Raw genomic sequence first — 18327 nt, 5'->3', positions numbered from 1 at the left:
TGTCAGACCCCCTGCTAAATGTGAGTTGGGTTGACAAGTCACATAATAGGCTTCGTGGACATCAGAAGTCTTACCCACTCTAGCAATTGCAAGGCCAGGCTAGTCAAGTCATCCTGAGCTATGCGAGCCTTAGCTTAAAGCTTAAAGGATGCGTTTCTACATCCTCCCTTCTTTCTCATTTTCTGAGTTCTGGGTCCTGCTTCCTCAGGTTACCTGTGTTTAATTCATCCTTCATCATTGTGTGGAGTAACGTGAAAGGGAAAGGACATTTTTTTTTTCCTGTGGGCACATTTTTATTCACTGATGTCTTTAATGATTTTTATTTCAGATATAGGTAATTATATATCAAAATATTCTATCAAATCTTTTTTTTGGAAATATCTTCCTTTTTTAAATTAATTTTTATTGGAGTATGGTTGCTTTACAATGCTGTGTTAGCTTCCACTGCACAACAAAATGAATCAGCCATCCTCATACAGATATCCCCTCCCTTTTGGACTTCCTTCCCATTTAGGTTACCACAGTGTATTAGGTAGAGTTCCCTGTGCTATACAGTATGTTCCCATCAGTTGTCTATTTTATAGAGTATCAATAATGTATAGTGGGGAAAGGACATTTTTGAAGTGAGGAAAGGAAATAGACTTTTATTAAGTTCTATATGTCAGATTCTCTCTTCAGGATTAACCCAGACATCTGCTCCTTCAATTAATCTTCTCCCAAACTTATAAAGAGGTTTAATTCTCATCTCACAAATAAGGAAACTGACAATAGGAAAGATTTAGTAACTGGTGTGCCCAAGTCACACAACCAGCGGATAAGCTTTAAACCCAGAAATGGTTTTTAAACTCAATGCCATTCACCCCAAAGCTCAGCACCTTTCTGTTCTGGTCCAGCTATCAGTGTACCCAATTCCAGATTGCATTCTGTGGCTGTGTGGCCTTTGACAAGTCACCTCCCTTCTGATCCCTGCATGTGAAACAGATGTGGAGCCTGAGGTCCCCCTGAGTTCTCTGATACTCTGAGAGCCTGAATCAGTCTTGACAAATTGAAGTGCAGAACGGAGGCTCCCAGGAGATTACACTGGCGGCAAATGCTTTTTCTAGGGATTAGCCCCCTTGTGTTGCTGGTAGTGATTACCCTTCTCCAGACCTTCTCCAAAACATTCCAGATCCCACTGATACAATAGCTCTTGTGTCCTAAATGCTCTTGCAGCTCTTATGTTTGGCAGTTTCAAGGGCAGGAGGGGAGAGCCCAGTATACCTGCGGAGCCCCTTCCAGCCCCTGTAGAGAGGACAGCCCAGGAGTCAGGCAGAGGAAAATCTGGAGACTTTCCCTGAAAAGCATCTCAGCCAGCTGATACTCTGAGCCTCCTTTGCAAAGTGTTGATTGATGAGTAGGCCAGAGACTCAGCCCAGCTGTGCCAGATTAGCATTTACTCTGGACCAATAGCTCTCCAATTTTAGCACGTGTCAGAAACGTCTAGAGAGCTTGTTGAACACACCTTGCTGGGTCCCACCTGAGGGGTTTCTGACTTAATATGCCTGAGGTGGCCTAAGAATTTGCATTTCTGACAAGTTCCCAGGTGATGCTGATGTCGTTGGGTCAGGAACAACATTGTGAGAATCCCTGCTCTACTCAAAGTGTGGGCCATGGACCAGGAGCATTGGTGCAATATGGGGGCTGGTTGGAAGCGCAGACTCTCAGGCCCAATCCCAGCCCTCTTGAATCCGATTCCTCAGGTTATTTGTACGACATTAAAATTTGAAAGCTGGGCTTCCCTGGTGGCGCAGTGGTTGAGAATCTGCCTGCCAATGCAGGGGACACAGGTTCGAGCCCTGGTCTGGGAAGATCCCACATGCCGCGGAGCAGCTGGGCCCGTGAGCCACAATTACTGAGCCTGCGCGTCTGGAGCCTGTGCTCCGCAACGAGAGAGGCCGCGATGGTGAGAGGCCCGCGCACCGCAATGAAGAGTGGCCCCCACTTGCTGCAACTGGAGAAAGCCCTCGCACAGAAACGAAGACCCAACAAGCCATAAATAAATAAATAAATAAATAAATTTGAAAGCTGTGCTCTAGAGAGCTGAAGAAATGGTCATGGGACAGGTTTTGAGTGAGGCTTTTTACAGCCATGCCTTGTCCATGGTCATGTTTTTGCATGACAGAGAATCAGGATTATAGAATGTTAGTCTGAGAAGGAATTTAGAGACGACCTAATCCTTGGATAAATCATAATATATGCTAAGCTAGTGTTCAGAAGACTCTAGAATTACCTGAGGCGCTTTTAATGGTAATACTTGAGTTCCATCCCAGAGCGATTTAAATCTGGATTTCTGTGACAGGGCATCAATCATTGTGAATAGCTCCAAGGTGATTCTGATAATCATAGCTCTAAATTCCCTAATCTTGCAAATAATGAAACTGAAGCCCAGAAGAAAGTTCTCCGTGGAGAGCAGGGGTGGAAATCACATCCAATGTATGCTTTGGCTGGGCCACACTTTATGATCTATCCAAATTTGGGTGATGACAAGTCTTGATATAATAATGGGGTCTTACTGACCTTTTAGAAATATCTCAAATTGCTTAGTGCTGATTGGTTTTTGAGGTCATGCAGTGAACCAGACAGACACCTACCTTCCAAACCTGCCAGAGCAACAGGGGAGATAAATGATGCCAGAAGAAAATGTGAGGGGTACAGAAGTGGGATGGAGGGCACGGGGAGGGACTGTGACACTTTGGTGGGGTGGCAGGGGAAGGTAGTGTAAATGAGAGTGAGTTGCCCGGTGGCACGTGGCTTAAAGGTGTTGGGATGCTGCCTGGGCTCTGATGTCACCTGGCCACAACTCAGTGGATGGGCATGTCCTTGGTTGGGGTATTCGTTCCCTCCTCAGAAACTAACCACTGTTCTCTTCTGCTTTTCCAGTGCCCAACCGCTGTAAAAAGGTCTGCAGCCACCTTTGCCTTCTGAGACCTGAGGGATACACCTGTGCCTGTCCCCAAGGCTCCAAATTTATAGAAGGGAGCGTCACTGAGTGTGATGCAGGTAGGGACACTGCCTGGGCAGCCATGGGGGCCTGGGAGAGCTCCTTTGCCTTCATTAGTAGGTTCCCTTACCCGTGCGTCACCTTTTTCAGGAGCATGAAGAATCCCTGTTTACTGGTCTCTTGCAGAATAGAGTGGGGATGGCTAGAAAGAGGGATGGGAGATGTGGAAAATATGAACAGAGCTGAGTGGGACTTAAGGGGCCAAACAGATCTTGTGTTCCAATGATTTCTGAGAATTATTTGCCAAAATCTGCAGAGATTTAGATCCAGTGCCCCTAAATCGACTGTTGTGTTGTCTATAAAGACATTTTGAAGAGTGAGTTTTCTATAAGGCCTCTTTCTCCTTTCTCAACCCCATACTGGATCCCAATCGCCCCAGAATCTATTCAGTCTTAACGGGAGCTCCTCAAGGTGGAGAGCCAGGCTCCTGAGGTGGGACGGGGGCGCTTATCCAGTATGGAGGGGAGGCCTAGAGGAGGTTCACTGGTATTCCCACATGCTGATTTCAAAGTTTGGACAACTGAAAAAGGGCCACGTTTTAAAATGTACCTTATGCTCTTGGGAGATGGAAGCTGGAAGGAAGTAAGTAAGTAAGCAGTGGTTTAATTCTCGTCCCAAATGCTATAGATGATCTATTCTTGGCAAGACCTTTCTTCAGTGACTCTTTTAAATTAAGGAGTTAATAAGCCATAGGGAGTAACTAGTTAGTGTCCCTAACTAGTATCCAATGCTCGATAAGGGTGTTAGAAAATCATCCTGCTGTTCACTAGTGGCCCATTTTATGGCTCACATCCTTGGGCCCTTCCCCCTGCTTTAGCTGATGGGGAAATGAAGAGGCGTAACCATGTTCTGCCACCAGGGGGCGCAAGCTGTTAAACAAGGCACCTCCTGTTGACTTCCCAACCAGGCTGAAAAGTTGGCAGGTTTAGAGCATGAACTCAGCAAGTAAAAACTGCCCCCTCCCCTTCCCCTATCCCCACTCTTATCCCAATGCTACTGGGGAAATATTGGCAAGATTACGATCTTTAGCAAGGGCAATTTTGAAGGTCTTAAAAAATGAGATCTCCAACCAGCTGTCCATTAAGCGTCTATTTATCTGTCTACGTGTCCGTTTATTGATGAATGGATTGCTGATGCTTCGGAGCCTTTAGTGGAAGTTTCGGGGTGTGCCTAAGTTGAATTCTTGATTTTATCTGGGTTCAAAGAGAAGAATTCTGAAAACTTCAAAAGAAAATGTCAATGTCCTAAGAGATTTCCTTTACCACAATGTCCTTTTTAACTATTAGTATATATTCTGGAGTCTAGTATCTCACCACTGTTTTTGGGGGGGAAATGCTATAAACTGCCTTTTTTTCCCCTACCAAATGTATGTTACTCCCCAAGACCTTATTGATAAAGAAATTCATCTGACTTAAGGGGAAGGTGACATTTAAAAGGGAGACTAATTAGCTGCCCCATCACATGGGCTCCCCACTCCAGCCCTGGGCTGAAGCAGGTTTGCATGGTAGGGGGCTCTGCTGAGTGCGGCTGACTAACACCTGCGTGGCTTTCCCTTACTGCAGCAATTGAAAGTCCTATCATCATGCCCCATCCATGCAGGTGTATGAACGGAGGAAACTGCTATTTTGACGAGAATGACCTCCCCAAATGCAAGTAAGTCTGAATGCTGTAGGTCTTGCATCTTCTGGGGGGGAATTTGAGACCTCAAAGTAGCCAGAAAAACAAGTACAAGAACCTTGCCAGTTCGCTAATTTTCACATCATAACCAGCTTGCCCTCCAATGGGGGAGTCCACGGAGAACTAAGGCAGTGCTTCTCAAACTATAATGTGCGTTAGAATCACCTGGGGCTCTGGAAAAAATGCCCATCTCATTTACAGGGATTCTGTGTTTCTGACAAGCTCCCAGGAGATGCCACAGAACTGTGGGCCACGCTTTGGGGAGCAAAGAGTTAGAGGAGTGACAACCCCATTTTCCTACTCACCTCAGATTGCTAATTATAATTGGATTGTGGAAGAGCAGCTGTCAGCAGAGCTGTTACAGTGCTAGGCGCTCACGAGGAGCAGAGCCTGGGCTAAAGATTTGGAGAGCAGAGAATTATCAAGAAAGCTCTTAATGTGGAGCAAGATGATATTTAATGAAAGCATGTCAAAGGAAAGAACACAATGAAGGTTTCCAGTTCCACTCTCCAAGGAGGAATTCCATAGATTAGAGAAGACACCAATAGGTTTATTTGTTGAGGCTGATTCTGTAGATGCCACAGGTATTCCCTCAAAAGTGAATTTCCACAGTCAGATAACAATCAGAGCCTAAGAAAGCAACAGCTTGTGAATGATTCTTCTTTTCCTTTCAGATGTCCTAGTGCCTACGTGGGAGAATATTGTGAAATAGGGCTTTCAAAAGGCATTCCTCCTGGAACAAGTAAGTTTTAAGAATACGAGGGACATGGGAATGCATCATGGTAACTAAATTGAGTGTTGTCTATATTCTATTTAACTCCGTTTTTGAAGAATGAATGGTTCTAGCCCCCAGTCCCTATTGCTAAGACTACTAGCTCTTTTCCTTCTCCTCATGTTCATATGTTTGCTTCTTCTTCCCTCTTTGACAGCAGCGGCCGTGCTGTTGACAATCATCCTGATCATCATAATTGGAGCTTTAGCGACTTTAGGATTTTTCCACTATAGGAAAACTGGCTCCCTTTTTCCTTCTCTGCCCAAGCTGTCAAGGTCAGTTTCATTAGGTGGAATATTGATTTTAGAAGTCTGTGTGAGCTGTAACCACGTAAATAACTTAGTTTTTCTTTTAAGTTAAAAAAGCATCCTAGGCTGTTCACCTATTCTGCAGAAACAAAAAATACTGAACTTAAAGCAGTCACTTCAAATCACAATGTCTTAATTGATTGCTTCTCTGAAGCCTGAGTACAAATCACATTTTAGAGTCTAAAGGGTTGTGTGTTGAGGTTACACTGGAGAACAGCGTCAGCTGTTTGAGGGACCAGGCTTTCTTTCTGCAAGTGCCCAGCTGGTCCTCTCCTCGATCTCAAGCATTCGGGAATGTGCTCGAACATTTCCAGGTCACTAAGGGAATTTATTCCCATAACATGATGTGTAAATTCGAAGTGGGAATCGAGCCTTTCATTTAAGGAAGAGCTAGGAAAAGGTACAAAGAAAGAACCCTATTGCAAAAGATTGTTTTTTAAAAATAATAAGACACTGATTGCTTCTTTTCAGCTTAAGCAGTCTTAGCAAATCCTCTGAAAATGGAAATGGGGTGACCTTCAGATCAGGGGATGATGTTAACATGGATATTGGCGTATCTGGTTTGGGGCCCGAGTCTGCTATTGACAGATCAATGGCGATGGTGAGTTTGGTTTCAAAGTGACTATTTGAAGGTTATCATTTTTACTGTTTTATCAAAGAAACACTTTTTATAAAGAATAAAATTCACCTAGAAAAAAATGAAATACAGTATGCCCCCTCACTATACAAAGTTAGGAAACATTAGGTTTGTTGTAGAAATGTGTCTAAAAACATTAGCAATGAAATTGAAATTAACCCCTGATCTAAGCCACACGGTTGAACTGGAATCATGAACAGTTTTAAGTTTAATTGGAGTCTTAAACAATCTATGTTTTTTGGGAAACAGGAGAGAGGGACCATGATATTCTGTTTTTATTCGATGACTTTTTGTATGTTTAAAGGAAGAGGCAGGGAAATAACATGTTTCCTAGTCTCATATATTTTCCCACCAGTGTGTAGTGTAGGGATAAACAGTGGTTTTAGAGTCAGTGGTTGGTTCAGATCACAACTCTGCCACCTGCTAAGTATGTAGTAGTAGGGATGGAGCTTGATCACTCTGTCTCCATCTGTAAAATAATCCCTCCTGTGAGGACCAAATACTTTATGAATGTACTAGTATCCACTATGAAGTCTACCATCAGTGTTGGGAAATCATTCCCAGTATTCTGCCTCCCCCCCAATCTTTCCTTTTTGTTCCTGCCTAAAAGTACAATATTATCCCTCCTGTCTTCTTTCCCCCTCTCCCTCTTCTCTTTGCTCCTTTTCCACCCCCCCACCCTTTTCTCTATGTCCAAAGCCAATCCCCAAGTGAGTTATTTGCCTTAAGGAGCCATAGAGAACTCGGATAAGGGAAGAGGGTTTTTGTTCTCCTGCCCTGAGGAGTTAGTGCATTTACGTTACTTTACATCACGGTTTGCCTCGTGGAGGCCTTGTGTCTCCGTTGGCTTTTGTTGGAGAGGTGGGGGGAAGTTCTTTTTGGGTCAGTTTGACGTAGCACCTAGCATACCTCCAGGTGTGAGGAGCACATCCTCCTCTGTGTACGAATCAGATCAGCACGGTATGATCTTTATTTTTCCCTCCATCAGAGTGAACATTTTGCCATGGACCTGGGGAAGCCGCCCATAATATTTGAAAACCCGACATACACCTCCAGGGACACTGCCCTCAAAGTGGCTCAGCCAACAACAGCCCCGGTGAGAAATGACAGTCCTTGCTGTCAGGATTGGCTGTTGCTGGATCTTGTTCTTTGGAATAATGTGCCTTTAGGGTCCTCCCAACCTTCCCTCCATGGAAGGAAGCACACTGGTCGCTTCCTCAGCTTCACTCCCTGCAGTAACAGGACTGACCCAAGGACAGAAGGCCTGAAAACAATCAGAATCCTGGGTTTTGGCAGCCATTCTGGGGGTGCCGACCAAGAGCCTTTTCATCCTGAGTGGTCAGAGCAAGAGGTCTGAGTGCATATTCAGAGGCTCGGCAAACACTGTGCCCGACACACGCATACGGGCTCTCTGTAAATATCTGTGAACTGAATGACTGGATGGTCGTCAGGTCATTATGCAGGGGTTTGGGGTACTGGACACACTCTCTGGGTTCTGACTGGTATCACAAGGGTGTGATTTGAGGTGACCTCCCTGCTTGCCCTTGCCATACTTTTCTGGAAAGTACAAAGGTCTTCGAAGTTGATAGGCAGATACATAAATTTCCTTTGATGAGGCCCTATTACTCACTCATCTTTAAGAGGAACAGGGGGATGAGAGAGACATATAGATGAAGGAACAGAACTCTTCATTAGGTCTGGATCAGTAGCCCCAGCACCACTCCAGTGCCTGTCAACTGTTAGTTAGCCTGTCTTTCCTTTGTCAAAACAGCTAGGGCCTCGGCAAAATACAGTTTCACTGTTAACACCTAAACTTCTTTTGAACTCACAAGGTATAGTACATTTTAATGTAAGACAGAAATGTTTATTTTATGAATAGCTTTCTTAAGATCAGCAATATTTGAATCTTGAAAGCATTTTGCCTGATCCTTTAATATCCAGATAGCAAAACTTTAATCACATGATAAAATAGATTTTTGGCATTTTCCCTTGAAATAAAACGAAGCCATGTTTACCAATACATTCCCAAGTTTGAGAAGAAATAAAGTGGTGAATGTAAAAATATAGGAAAAGGGGTGAATTTCTACCCTGTAATTTATTAATTATATATCCATGGTAATTTGTGCTTTAAGAGGGAACCTCGGAATCACATGAGTGTTACAGAAAATATCTAGAGGGGTATTAATGTCATTATGCCTCTTGTTTTAAAAATTCAACCTCTTTGGGCTTCCCTGGTGGCGCAGTGGTTGAGAATCTGCCTGCCAATGCAGGGGACACGGGTTCGAGCCCTGGTCTGGGAAGATCCCACGTGCCGCGGAGCAGCTGGGCCCGTGAGCCACAACTACTGAGCCTGCGCGTCTGGAGCCTGTGCTCCGCAACAAGAGAGGCCGCGATAGTGAGAGGCCCGTGCACCGCAATGAAGAGTGGCCCCCGCTTGTCACAACTAGAGAAAGCCCTTGCACAGAAACAAAGACCCAACACAGCCATAAATAAATAAAAAAACAAATATTAAAAAAAAAAATTCAACCTCTTTTAAGCAGTCCTCTGAAATTAATAATTTTATTCTAAATATCCAAACGTAAAACTCTCAGTTCACCAATGCGGTTGGAAATAATTCATACTGTTCTATTAGGATTTGGCTGCCAATATACAACCAGAGTATCCTTTATCCAAAACTATGGTCAACAGTGGGAGTAAGGGGCCCTAGAGAACACCGTAGAAGTTGCTATTACTACATGAGAGTGTGACCAGTGATGGGTGTATTTGCCTCCCAAGAGTAAGGCATCAGATAGACAACTTAGTAGTTGGTGCTCCTGATTTTGGGGAGACGAGAGTGGTGTTTATTCTTGGACCACAGGGTTGGTCTCATATAATAAAAATGGTGCCTGATCGTGTTTGTGGGAGAGCAAGGTGATAAACAGAACCAAAGAGCTGGTAAGAAACTTTATAGCAAAAATTCTTTCAAAACTGAATAATGGCCTTCAATATGCACACAGGTAACTGAATCTGGAAATGTGTATAACGAAAACTATGGAAGTCCCATAAACCCTGCTGAATTAGCTCCAGACACAAAGCCAACTTCCCCAAGTGCTGATGAAACTCAGGTAACAGTGACTGACTACTGAAATGATATGGGATTTGGGAAGGACTTTGGAATTGCTGGGTTTATTAATCCTAGGCAAACTAGAGAGACCCTGATAGGCTCACAGAGCCCAAGATGTATAGGCAGTTAGTAAAGATAATTTTATCATAAACTGAAAAACTTTCCACTGAGTAAAGCTACATTCTAACACTGAGTTGGTAATGATGTTCCTTGTGACATGGGAGGTAAAGCAGAAAAGAAGGGCAGCCGACTTCTGGACCCAGCCTCTTCAAATCAGAGGCGTTTAATTTGAGATAACAACTTAGTATGAATAAAGACCTCACTGTGTCAGTGATGCATATAGAGGACCTTTTCCTTTCCCGTGCAATACAATTTTTCTACAGTGTATATCTTTGTTCCCTTAATAATGTATGTTGTTTTTAGCTCTACTCTTGTTACCAATATTCACCACTAGATGGCACTAATTTACACTCTTCATCTATCCATCTGTCCATCTTCCATCTAACCATCCAGCGAACATTACTGCCCTCAATGTGCCAGGCACAGTGTTTAATACAGAAGATTAAAAGAAAAAAAGACCACTAGATGGAGCTTCTCTATCTTGTCTGCAGGCCCTTTGAAATTTGTAAACTATGTTGTCTACAGAGAGAAATTCAATAAATAAACTTGATACAAAACTTAATATTAATGGATAATATATCATTAGTTTTAACAGACACATAGGAAGCTATCTCAGATATAGCTGTTTGATTCTGGGCAACTGTTTTACCTCTGAGCACTAGAATCTTAATGTTTCTCAATGGGGGCACTATTGGCTTATTGGAAGGGGCAGTTCTTTTTGGTACAAAACTATCCTATACATTGCAGGACATTTTAGTATTCCTGGCCCCTGTCCACTAAGTGCCAGTAGTGTTTTACCCAATGCATTGTGATCCCAGAAATCACTCCCTCCCCCGCCCCTGGCCCCCAAACATGCTCTCCCAGTTGAGAACAATAGGATCTGGAATGTCTCAGTTTTAAGGTTCTATGACTTCTGTGAAGTAATATAAAGAAACAAAAGCCCAGGGGTAGTTAGAAATCTTACCACTTTTTACAATCCCTATTCTCAAATTGCATAATCTATAAACAAAATTGGTATCTGCATAGTCATGTTGGATTTTCAGCACCTCACAAATTGGTTCCTGTTCTGCTTATTTGCGTCAAAATAAAAGTTGAACTAAATTGATGCTAATGAGGAGAGCTTATAACAAAGGTCACTTTGTCCACCTTTTCATATTCCATTTACTAATTCCTTCTCTCTCTCTCTCACACACACACACACACACACACACACACACACACACGAATGTTGTCTTAGAAAGGAATTTCCAGTTTCATATTTTGCATATTTCATATTTTCAAGGGACTGAATTTTTTTTCTTTAAGCTACATTGAAAAGTTTATTTCGAACACTAATTTTCCACAGACACCAGAATACTTGAATGTCACATATTTGGTTCCCCAAGTCTGACTCAACTCCACAGCAGTGCCAGATCTATTTTATATTCTCAACATTTTTTCTCAGTCCATTTCCAGTCTAGTGATCTTCCCTAGGCAGAGTTCTGTCAAAGCTGAGCAGGAAGGGAAGTGTGATGGAGATGCTGCAACCTCTGACCTGCACATCAGTCATCAAAAATGCTGAGAGAGTCTTTAAGTGAGAGCGAATGTTTACCAATTATAGTCCTTTTCTTTCTCATCTCCATCTTTGCAGTCCATTGGCTCTTCTTCTTTTTTTTTAATCAGTTGACGCTGAGACCCTCTAAGGTCTGTCGTCCATGGTACATCCAGGGATTTTTCTATGACCTTTGCCTTCTGGGAACTGAGAGAACAGCCAGGGAGGCTTAAAGCAGTAGAAGCCTTTGGTTAGGATGACCCTAGGTTGACCTTAATATGTCAGAGAGGCTCACAGGTTTCTCTTTCATCAATAAATCTGCTCAAAGGACTCAAAGAACATGAAGTCCTGTGACTTAGTCCTGTCATTTTCAAAAGTCGTGTCGACATGCATTGGATTTCCCAAGGAGATGACAATGAAAATCACCCGCACTTCTCTTGTTAGTAGTTACTCAGCTCCATGTAGCCATTCCATACCGAAGCAATGAGTTTTAGCCTTTCCTATTGAAGTGTAGGTTTCCAGAGGCCGGGGTCTGACCTGAGTGTCTCCATCTTGCCCTCATGCCGAGTAGGTGCTCACTTAAATGTGGGTGAATGGCCTCTTCTACTTCTCCTGTATTCACATGCTCCCCACTCCTTCACATGTTGGCCCCCTACTTTCACAGAGCAAGAGACAATCCATAAAGCACGTGGGCTACCTTAGCCCTGTGGAAGGAGGCTGTTTCCTCATCCCCTGTTCTCTTGTCTCCTTACATCCGGCAGCAGGGCCGTGGCCAGCACTGCTGCCATGGGCAGCTTTTCAGCCAGACAGGGGCCACTCATCATAGACTGGGGTGATTTCTCTTTGGGTTCTTCAGTTTTGAGACCTCCGTATCCTGGAGGCCCTGCCTACTCCTCTATCTACAATTTCGTTAAATGAGTTTGCTGTGACTGCCTTTCCTCCTCTGCAAAAGAGCATCTACCTCACAGAGTCCTTGGGAAGATTACATCAGAAACTTGTAAAGCTCTTGGAATAGTCCCCGACACATAGTAAGCAATCAATAAATGTTAGTTGTTTTTGTTGCCATTATTATTATTGATTACAGGAGGAAATGATGAAGCGAGACAGAACATGTTTGAGTTGGCCAAGGATCAAGACATCATTTTAGGAAATGAGAGTTACAATCTGGCTTGTTCCTTAAATTTTCAGGCAGCCCCTGAAGAAATCTCTTGCCTGGCTCTGTCAAAGCTTCTAGATACTCTGGGCACAGATTCTGTAAACTGTACACTTCAGATCAAGGAATTTTTTTTGAAATTATTAGATAAAAAGAGCCCAAAGAGTTTCAGTTACTGTTCAGGGCCCAGCCGAGGAAGAATTGAACAATTTACTGCATGGGCCAGGTCACGTGGTCCCAGGTCCCAAACTGCTTTCTCCCTCTGTAAGAAGAAATTTTAAAACCTAAGCAGAAGGAAGAAACCCACCAAAAAATTCCATTACTGAAGGTTTTCTGTTTCCTCTTTTCACTTAGGCAACAAAGTGGAATATCTTCAAACGAAAACCGAAACAAAATGCCAACTTTGAAAATCCATTCTATTCCGAGGTAATTTTTAACAATTTTTCTCAGCCCAGGCATTCTTTCTTAGTATTAACTTGCTAAATCAGGCATACATTCAGATGATTCTGAGCAAATTGGCCAAGATTTGTCTTCTTCACACGAAACCGTTTCCCATCACGTCGGGGGAATAAATGGCTGATTCCTGTTTCTTTGTGGTCTTAGATGGAGAGTGAACCAAAGGTTGGTGCTGCTGTGACCCCACCTCCATCACCTTCTCCCCCTGATAAGATTTCTTGGAAAAAAGGCCCAAGTCCAACCTATAGTGCAACAGAAGACACATTTAAAGACACCGCAAATCTTGTTAGAGAAGACTCTGAGGCATAGCTGTGCCAGCTATTTAGGGAATAATTAGAAACACACTTTTGCACATATATTTTTTACAAACAGATGAAAAAAATTAACGTTCAGTACTTTATTAAAAAAATATTTTTTCCCCTGTACTCCTGTAGTTGGAAATATTTGTGGAAACAATACCTTGTGTGTCTTTTTTATTCATCTCATATTTTTACAAATAATTATCACAATGTACTATATGTATATCTTTGCACTGAAGCTATCTGAAGGTAATGCTATAAATATATTGTATATTTGTGAATTTTGGAAAGATTATCACATCATTAAATTTGCTAATGAAAGTATCTGCTGAATTGGTTGGTGATCATTACATTAAATGATCCATTGGGACTTCCCTGGTGGCACAGTGGTTGAGAATCCGCCTGCCAATGCAGGGGACACGGGTTCGAGCCCTGGTCCGGGAAGATCCCACATGCCGCGGAGCAACTAAGCCCGTGCGCCACAACTACTGAACCCACGCGCCTAGAGCTCGTGCTCCGCAACGGGAGAGGCCACCACAATGAGAAACCGGTGCACTGCAATGAAGAGTAGCCCCCTGCTCGCCGCAACTAGAGAAAGCCCGCGCACAGCAATGAAGACCCAAAGCAGCCAAAAATAAAATAAATTAATTAATTAATTTAAAAAAAGAAAATGATCCATTGAAGAAAGGAATTGACTTGGGGCCTTTAGCCATGTCAGAAGAGGAGGAGGCACCACTCATAGTCCCTATAGAATTATCAAGGAAGGGAATCCAGGCCACGCCTGGGTCTGTTTTCACACATCAGCACTTAATGTTCAGTATTACATGTAACCTGATGAATAGCGTAATGATAGAGATGCAGTAGGTAGAAAAGCAATTCAGTCCCACCCTTCTGCGATCTAACCAGAACACTGTCTCCTGTGTGTTATCTTGCTCGCTGCCAAGTCAACACTTTTATTTTAATGTCTGAGAAAGTCCCATGTCATTAAGTGTAAGTGTCCTGCAAAGAGTTTGTACCTAATCGCATGAACTTTCATTTGATGGACCATAGGGTGATTGACACCCTTGCCTGGCATCTCAGGTGGTCACCTACCCTAGCAACTGGAGCTCAGGAGCTGAATTAACTGAAAGCAAATCTGTGTCTTCATAAAGGATGGTGCAAAACAAATACCGGTTAAGCAAAGCCTCAGTTGGGTTTGTGTTTCTGTGTGTGAAAATTTCCTTATGATGACTATTTATTTCCTCAGTTGAACATGAATAGAAAGGGAAACCGTTCTTATTGAGCCTTTTTTAGGTCCTTGGCAAAATCGTACATTTTGAGGAGCCTAGCCCTCCTCTTGAATAGCGGCTGTAGTCTCCACAGCAGGAACCGTGGCAGGAATACACAGTTTCCACACTAAGTAGGTAGGATTCCTGGCTCTCTGTGCTAATATGGCACATTTTTAAAACAATGAATGAATGAGTGTATGAATGGATGGATGGATGGATGAAACATGTACTACTGATGATTTTATTCCCGAGTTCTCAAAATATTTTTTGCTCATATTTTGAGTGCTTATTGTAAATTACTTTGACATGTACTTTGATTAGAAAGCAAATGGAAATGATGCTGCTGAAAAATTTCTAATAAATGTGTATTTTATCAGACTTGTTCTGTGTGCTTCATAAGCCCGGGTCATGAATCAGTTGTATTTTGCTGTGCAGAGAGCTTGGGGCTTTGAGTGCTAGGCAGCTGGGGAACCAGGAATGCCCAGGGTTCAGGGAGGGGAGGAGGAGGAGGAGGAATCCACAGCTCACGCAGCCCTGACAGGCCTGGCGGGGTGAGCTCAGGAGAGTAAACTGTAGGTTTCTGGGACTTCCCTGGCGGTCCAGTGGTTGAGACTTCACCTTCCAACGCAGGAGGTGCGGGTTCGATCCCTGGTCGGGGAGCTAAGATTCCCACATGCCTCGTGGCCAAAAAATCAAAAACCATAAAACAGAAGCAATACTGTAACAAAATCAATAAAGACTTTAAAAATGGTCCACATCAAAAAAATCTTAAAAAAAGAAAAAAAACTAGGTTTCCACCTGAACTCTGGTCGGGCGGCCCCCTTAATTGCCTTTCAGAGTCATCCATTTCCCCCTGCCTTTTTCCTTCCTCACACCCTAGGCCCCCAGCCAGTTTCCCATTTCGGATCTAACTGTGATGGGAGAGCAGCGAGCACGGTCACAGCTGGAGAGGGTTTTGTTCAGCCTGGGATTCGGGCTCCAGTGGGGTGCGTGAGACGTATCAGTCCACGAAGTGTGAAGTCAGAGTAAAAGGGAGCTCAAAACTGGTTGTGATTTCCAGCTTTGATATTTGTCTCAGGCCTTAAGCGCAATAAGAAATTATTCTGGGGAATTTAAAAAACGAGAATTAGTTCCCTGCTTAGCTTCATTTGTGCGTCTCCCCCGAAAGGAATCAGAAAGCCTGCTGCTGCGTTTCTGTTCTCTCCCGTGTGAGCTGGCACTTGCGGGTCAGAGCGTCAGTGGGAGGGTTGCCCCTCCCTGGTCGGCCCTCCCAGCCCAGGTCCTGCCCCTGCTTTACTCTCTCCAGTCGGAGCAGCTGGTGGGAAGTTGTGCAAGGTTGGTGGGGGTAACCTGGAGACAGGGTGCTGTTTAGCGGATGGAAAAGCTGATGTTATTCAGCATCGCATTACCTGAAGCAGGAACAATTTTACTAGCAGAAGTGTATTACTGCACAATGTAAGATCACAACCATGAACAGGTGTGTCCATAGGAAGCTGTCAAATCACACTGGTCACCTGTCCAGGGCTTCCCATTGATTCTTTTTTTTTTTTTTTTACTATTTATTCCTTTCTTCCTTCATTCATTGATTCACTCACTCACTCACTCACTCACTTGCCTGTGTTCTTACCAGCACTCAGTTGCAAACATATGGACATGAGACCATGAGTTTAAGGAAAATATGTGAGAGGAGAACTTTTAGTGGAGAATTCCATCCATTAACTTTTTTTTTTTTTTTTTCCTGAATTGGGAAAAGATCACTATTATTTGATCTTTGAGGTGGAGTATCTCAGGCTGGCTCAAAGATGAGAGCTAGTTAGGCCCTGGGGTTAAGGAGGGGTCTGAGGAAGCTGGTTAGAGGTGCACATTCTGGAAAGAGCCCTGGCCTCACAGCCTGTAGCCCTGGGTTGTCCTTTGAACTCTCAGCCTCTCTTCAGTCTTCCCGTCTGCATTCATCAAGGTCACAAGCCACAAGTCATACTGAGGATAACATATGATTATGTGTTTCTTTTTTTTTTTTTAATTTACTTTTTATTTTATATCGGAGTATAGTTGATTTACAATGAAAAGAGGTTGGACGTATATGAAAGGTCTGAAAAGCCTGGGAAAGGAAGGCCAGCTCTGGAGAGCATTGCCTCGTGCCGCTGGTGGCAATGCTAACCACGGCCATCACAAGGTGCAGATCAAAAAAAAAAAAAAAATCACCTGGGTGTGTCAACTCCTGAATTTTACCAGCCTTGCTGAGGACTTTTAGTCACACCAATTCTGTGCCTCTTCCTGGAAGTGAATTCAGAGCATTTCGTATGAAAATCAACCAAGCTTCTACATTCACTTTGTGTCCATGATATTCTGGAATAAGTGATAGGAGACAAAATACACAGGTCTCTAGAAACTATTCGACGTCATTGAGTTCACTTAGCTAACAATATCACCAGTCGTAGAATGCTGTCCCCACCTTATGCAGACCAGAGAGGAAGGGCTCATATTTCTGTTCCTCTGATAACTAGTGTCCCCTAATGACAGTCATTTGCCAAGAGCACAGATTCCCAACCAATTACTTTCATCGCAGGAGCTGGGTCATATTCCTGCTGCTAATCTCCGAGGCTCAGCTGCACCTTCTATGAAATAGAGAGGTGGGCTGTGAGCGTCCAGTGTGAAAATCTATGTAAAGAGTGTATGCAGCCCACTGCCCGGCACAAAGTAAGCCCTGAATCTGCAGTAGCCATGATTATGATCATTTATTAAGTGGAAGAGAAGGGAAGAGGTTTTTTAAAAAAGGGAGATGTATTTTTTAAAAGCTCCTTGGTGATTTTAACATGCCGCCAGGGTTAGAACTAATCTAAATAGAAGTGGCTAATCTTCTTTAATTTTCTTTTTTTTTAAATGAAGGATGTTATGGGGCTGGTCAAGATTTTCTCCTGGTCTTTGGAAGAATACACAGATCTTGTCTGTAATGAGGCTGGAGTGAAAATGATAAAACGTAGGGTCTCATTTTATTGTCACTTAAGGGTAATGAGAAGGCAGTAAAGACCCCTAGACGTGAAAGATGGGAAACCTGAGGCTGAGAAAGGGGAAAATGCATATTCAGGTCACAGCATGGGGAACAGACCCACATTTCCTGTTCCAACAATCCAGGGGTAGGACCCTGCACAAAATTCCCAGTGTCCCGCACCCAGCCCTTCGCTGAATTAAAGAACAGGTTGATGGAGGAATTTGTTCTTCTATCTCTTTCCATGGTTCCAGATGCCAAGGGACTTTAATTATGTTCTATTAGTTTCCCTGAACCTCATTGTGGCTGTAATTCCTCAGGAGGCCTTTTGGGGGCCTGGGAAGAGGAGGAGACTGGAGCATCCTGAACCTTCCTGACACGACGTTTACCGCAAGACAGCTAGGATGCAGTCTATTTCCAGGAGTGCAGTTGTATATTTATTGCTTCTAGGTTTTCGTTTGTTGAGTTTTTATTTTTATTTTTTTGCGAATTCAGAATTTAGAGGATAAGCAACCTCGAGCTGTTCTTGGCAACAGTGCTTTGCCACCATTTTCCAAATCTTCAAGGGGCCAGATTCATTCAGTGGAGGGCAATGGAGACTTTATTTGCTGCACAGAAAATGGTTCCTCACGTTATGGAGGTAGTGCCTAGACTTTGGGTGCGGGGAGTCCATTTTTCTGTCGTTGGCCCTTGCCCAGGGCCTCGGGCAAATGGCTGACACAGACCTCAGTCACGTGGGCAAGGAGCCCTTCTCCTGGAGAGAGTGAAGCTCTGACTAAGTGGCCGTGTGACCTTGGGTAAGTCGTTTCACCCCCCTGCTGGTTAGTAGCTTTATCTGGAAAGTGAAGTGGTTGGACAAGGTTATCACTAAGTTCTTTAGTATTCAAGTTCGATGATTTCTCTCTGCTTCAGTCTTCATTTGGAATTTGGTTCAATTCAAAATCACTGCAGCTGTTTCTGTAAGTTCTAAGCCTGTT

General features: G+C 43.5%; 1 protein-coding gene across 4 annotated transcripts in view; it reads left to right on the top strand.

The window, feature by feature from the left end:
• The window catches only part of LRP2 (LDL receptor related protein 2), a 197702-nt gene extending 182988 nt beyond the window's left edge, over nt 1-14714 (top strand). For 3 of the 4 annotated variants that reach the window (XM_061184669.1, XM_061184649.1, XM_061184678.1), the window contains 9 exons: nt 2920-3039; nt 4603-4693; nt 5392-5459; nt 5647-5764; nt 6269-6398; nt 7423-7530; nt 9431-9538; nt 12696-12767; nt 12945-14714. In XM_061184669.1, the coding sequence (XP_061040652.1) occupies nt 2920-3039; nt 4603-4693; nt 5392-5459; nt 5647-5764; nt 6269-6398; nt 7423-7530; nt 9431-9538; nt 12696-12767; nt 12945-13106 (977 nt within the window). In that variant the 3' untranslated portion in view covers nt 13107-14714. The remainder of the gene's footprint in view (nt 1-2919; nt 3040-4602; nt 4694-5391; nt 5460-5646; nt 5765-6268; nt 6399-7422; nt 7531-9430; nt 9539-12695; nt 12768-12944) is intronic. The other variant, XM_061184659.1, reaches the window with a different exon arrangement.
• Nucleotides 14715-18327: the final 3613 nt, after the last annotated feature.

This window comes from Eubalaena glacialis, chromosome 1, assembly GCF_028564815.1.
Source record: "Eubalaena glacialis isolate mEubGla1 chromosome 1, mEubGla1.1.hap2.+ XY, whole genome shotgun sequence".
In the NCBI taxonomy this organism is placed as follows: Eukaryota; Metazoa; Chordata; class Mammalia; order Artiodactyla; family Balaenidae; genus Eubalaena; species Eubalaena glacialis.
This window is presented reverse-complemented; position numbering and strand designations above follow the sequence as displayed.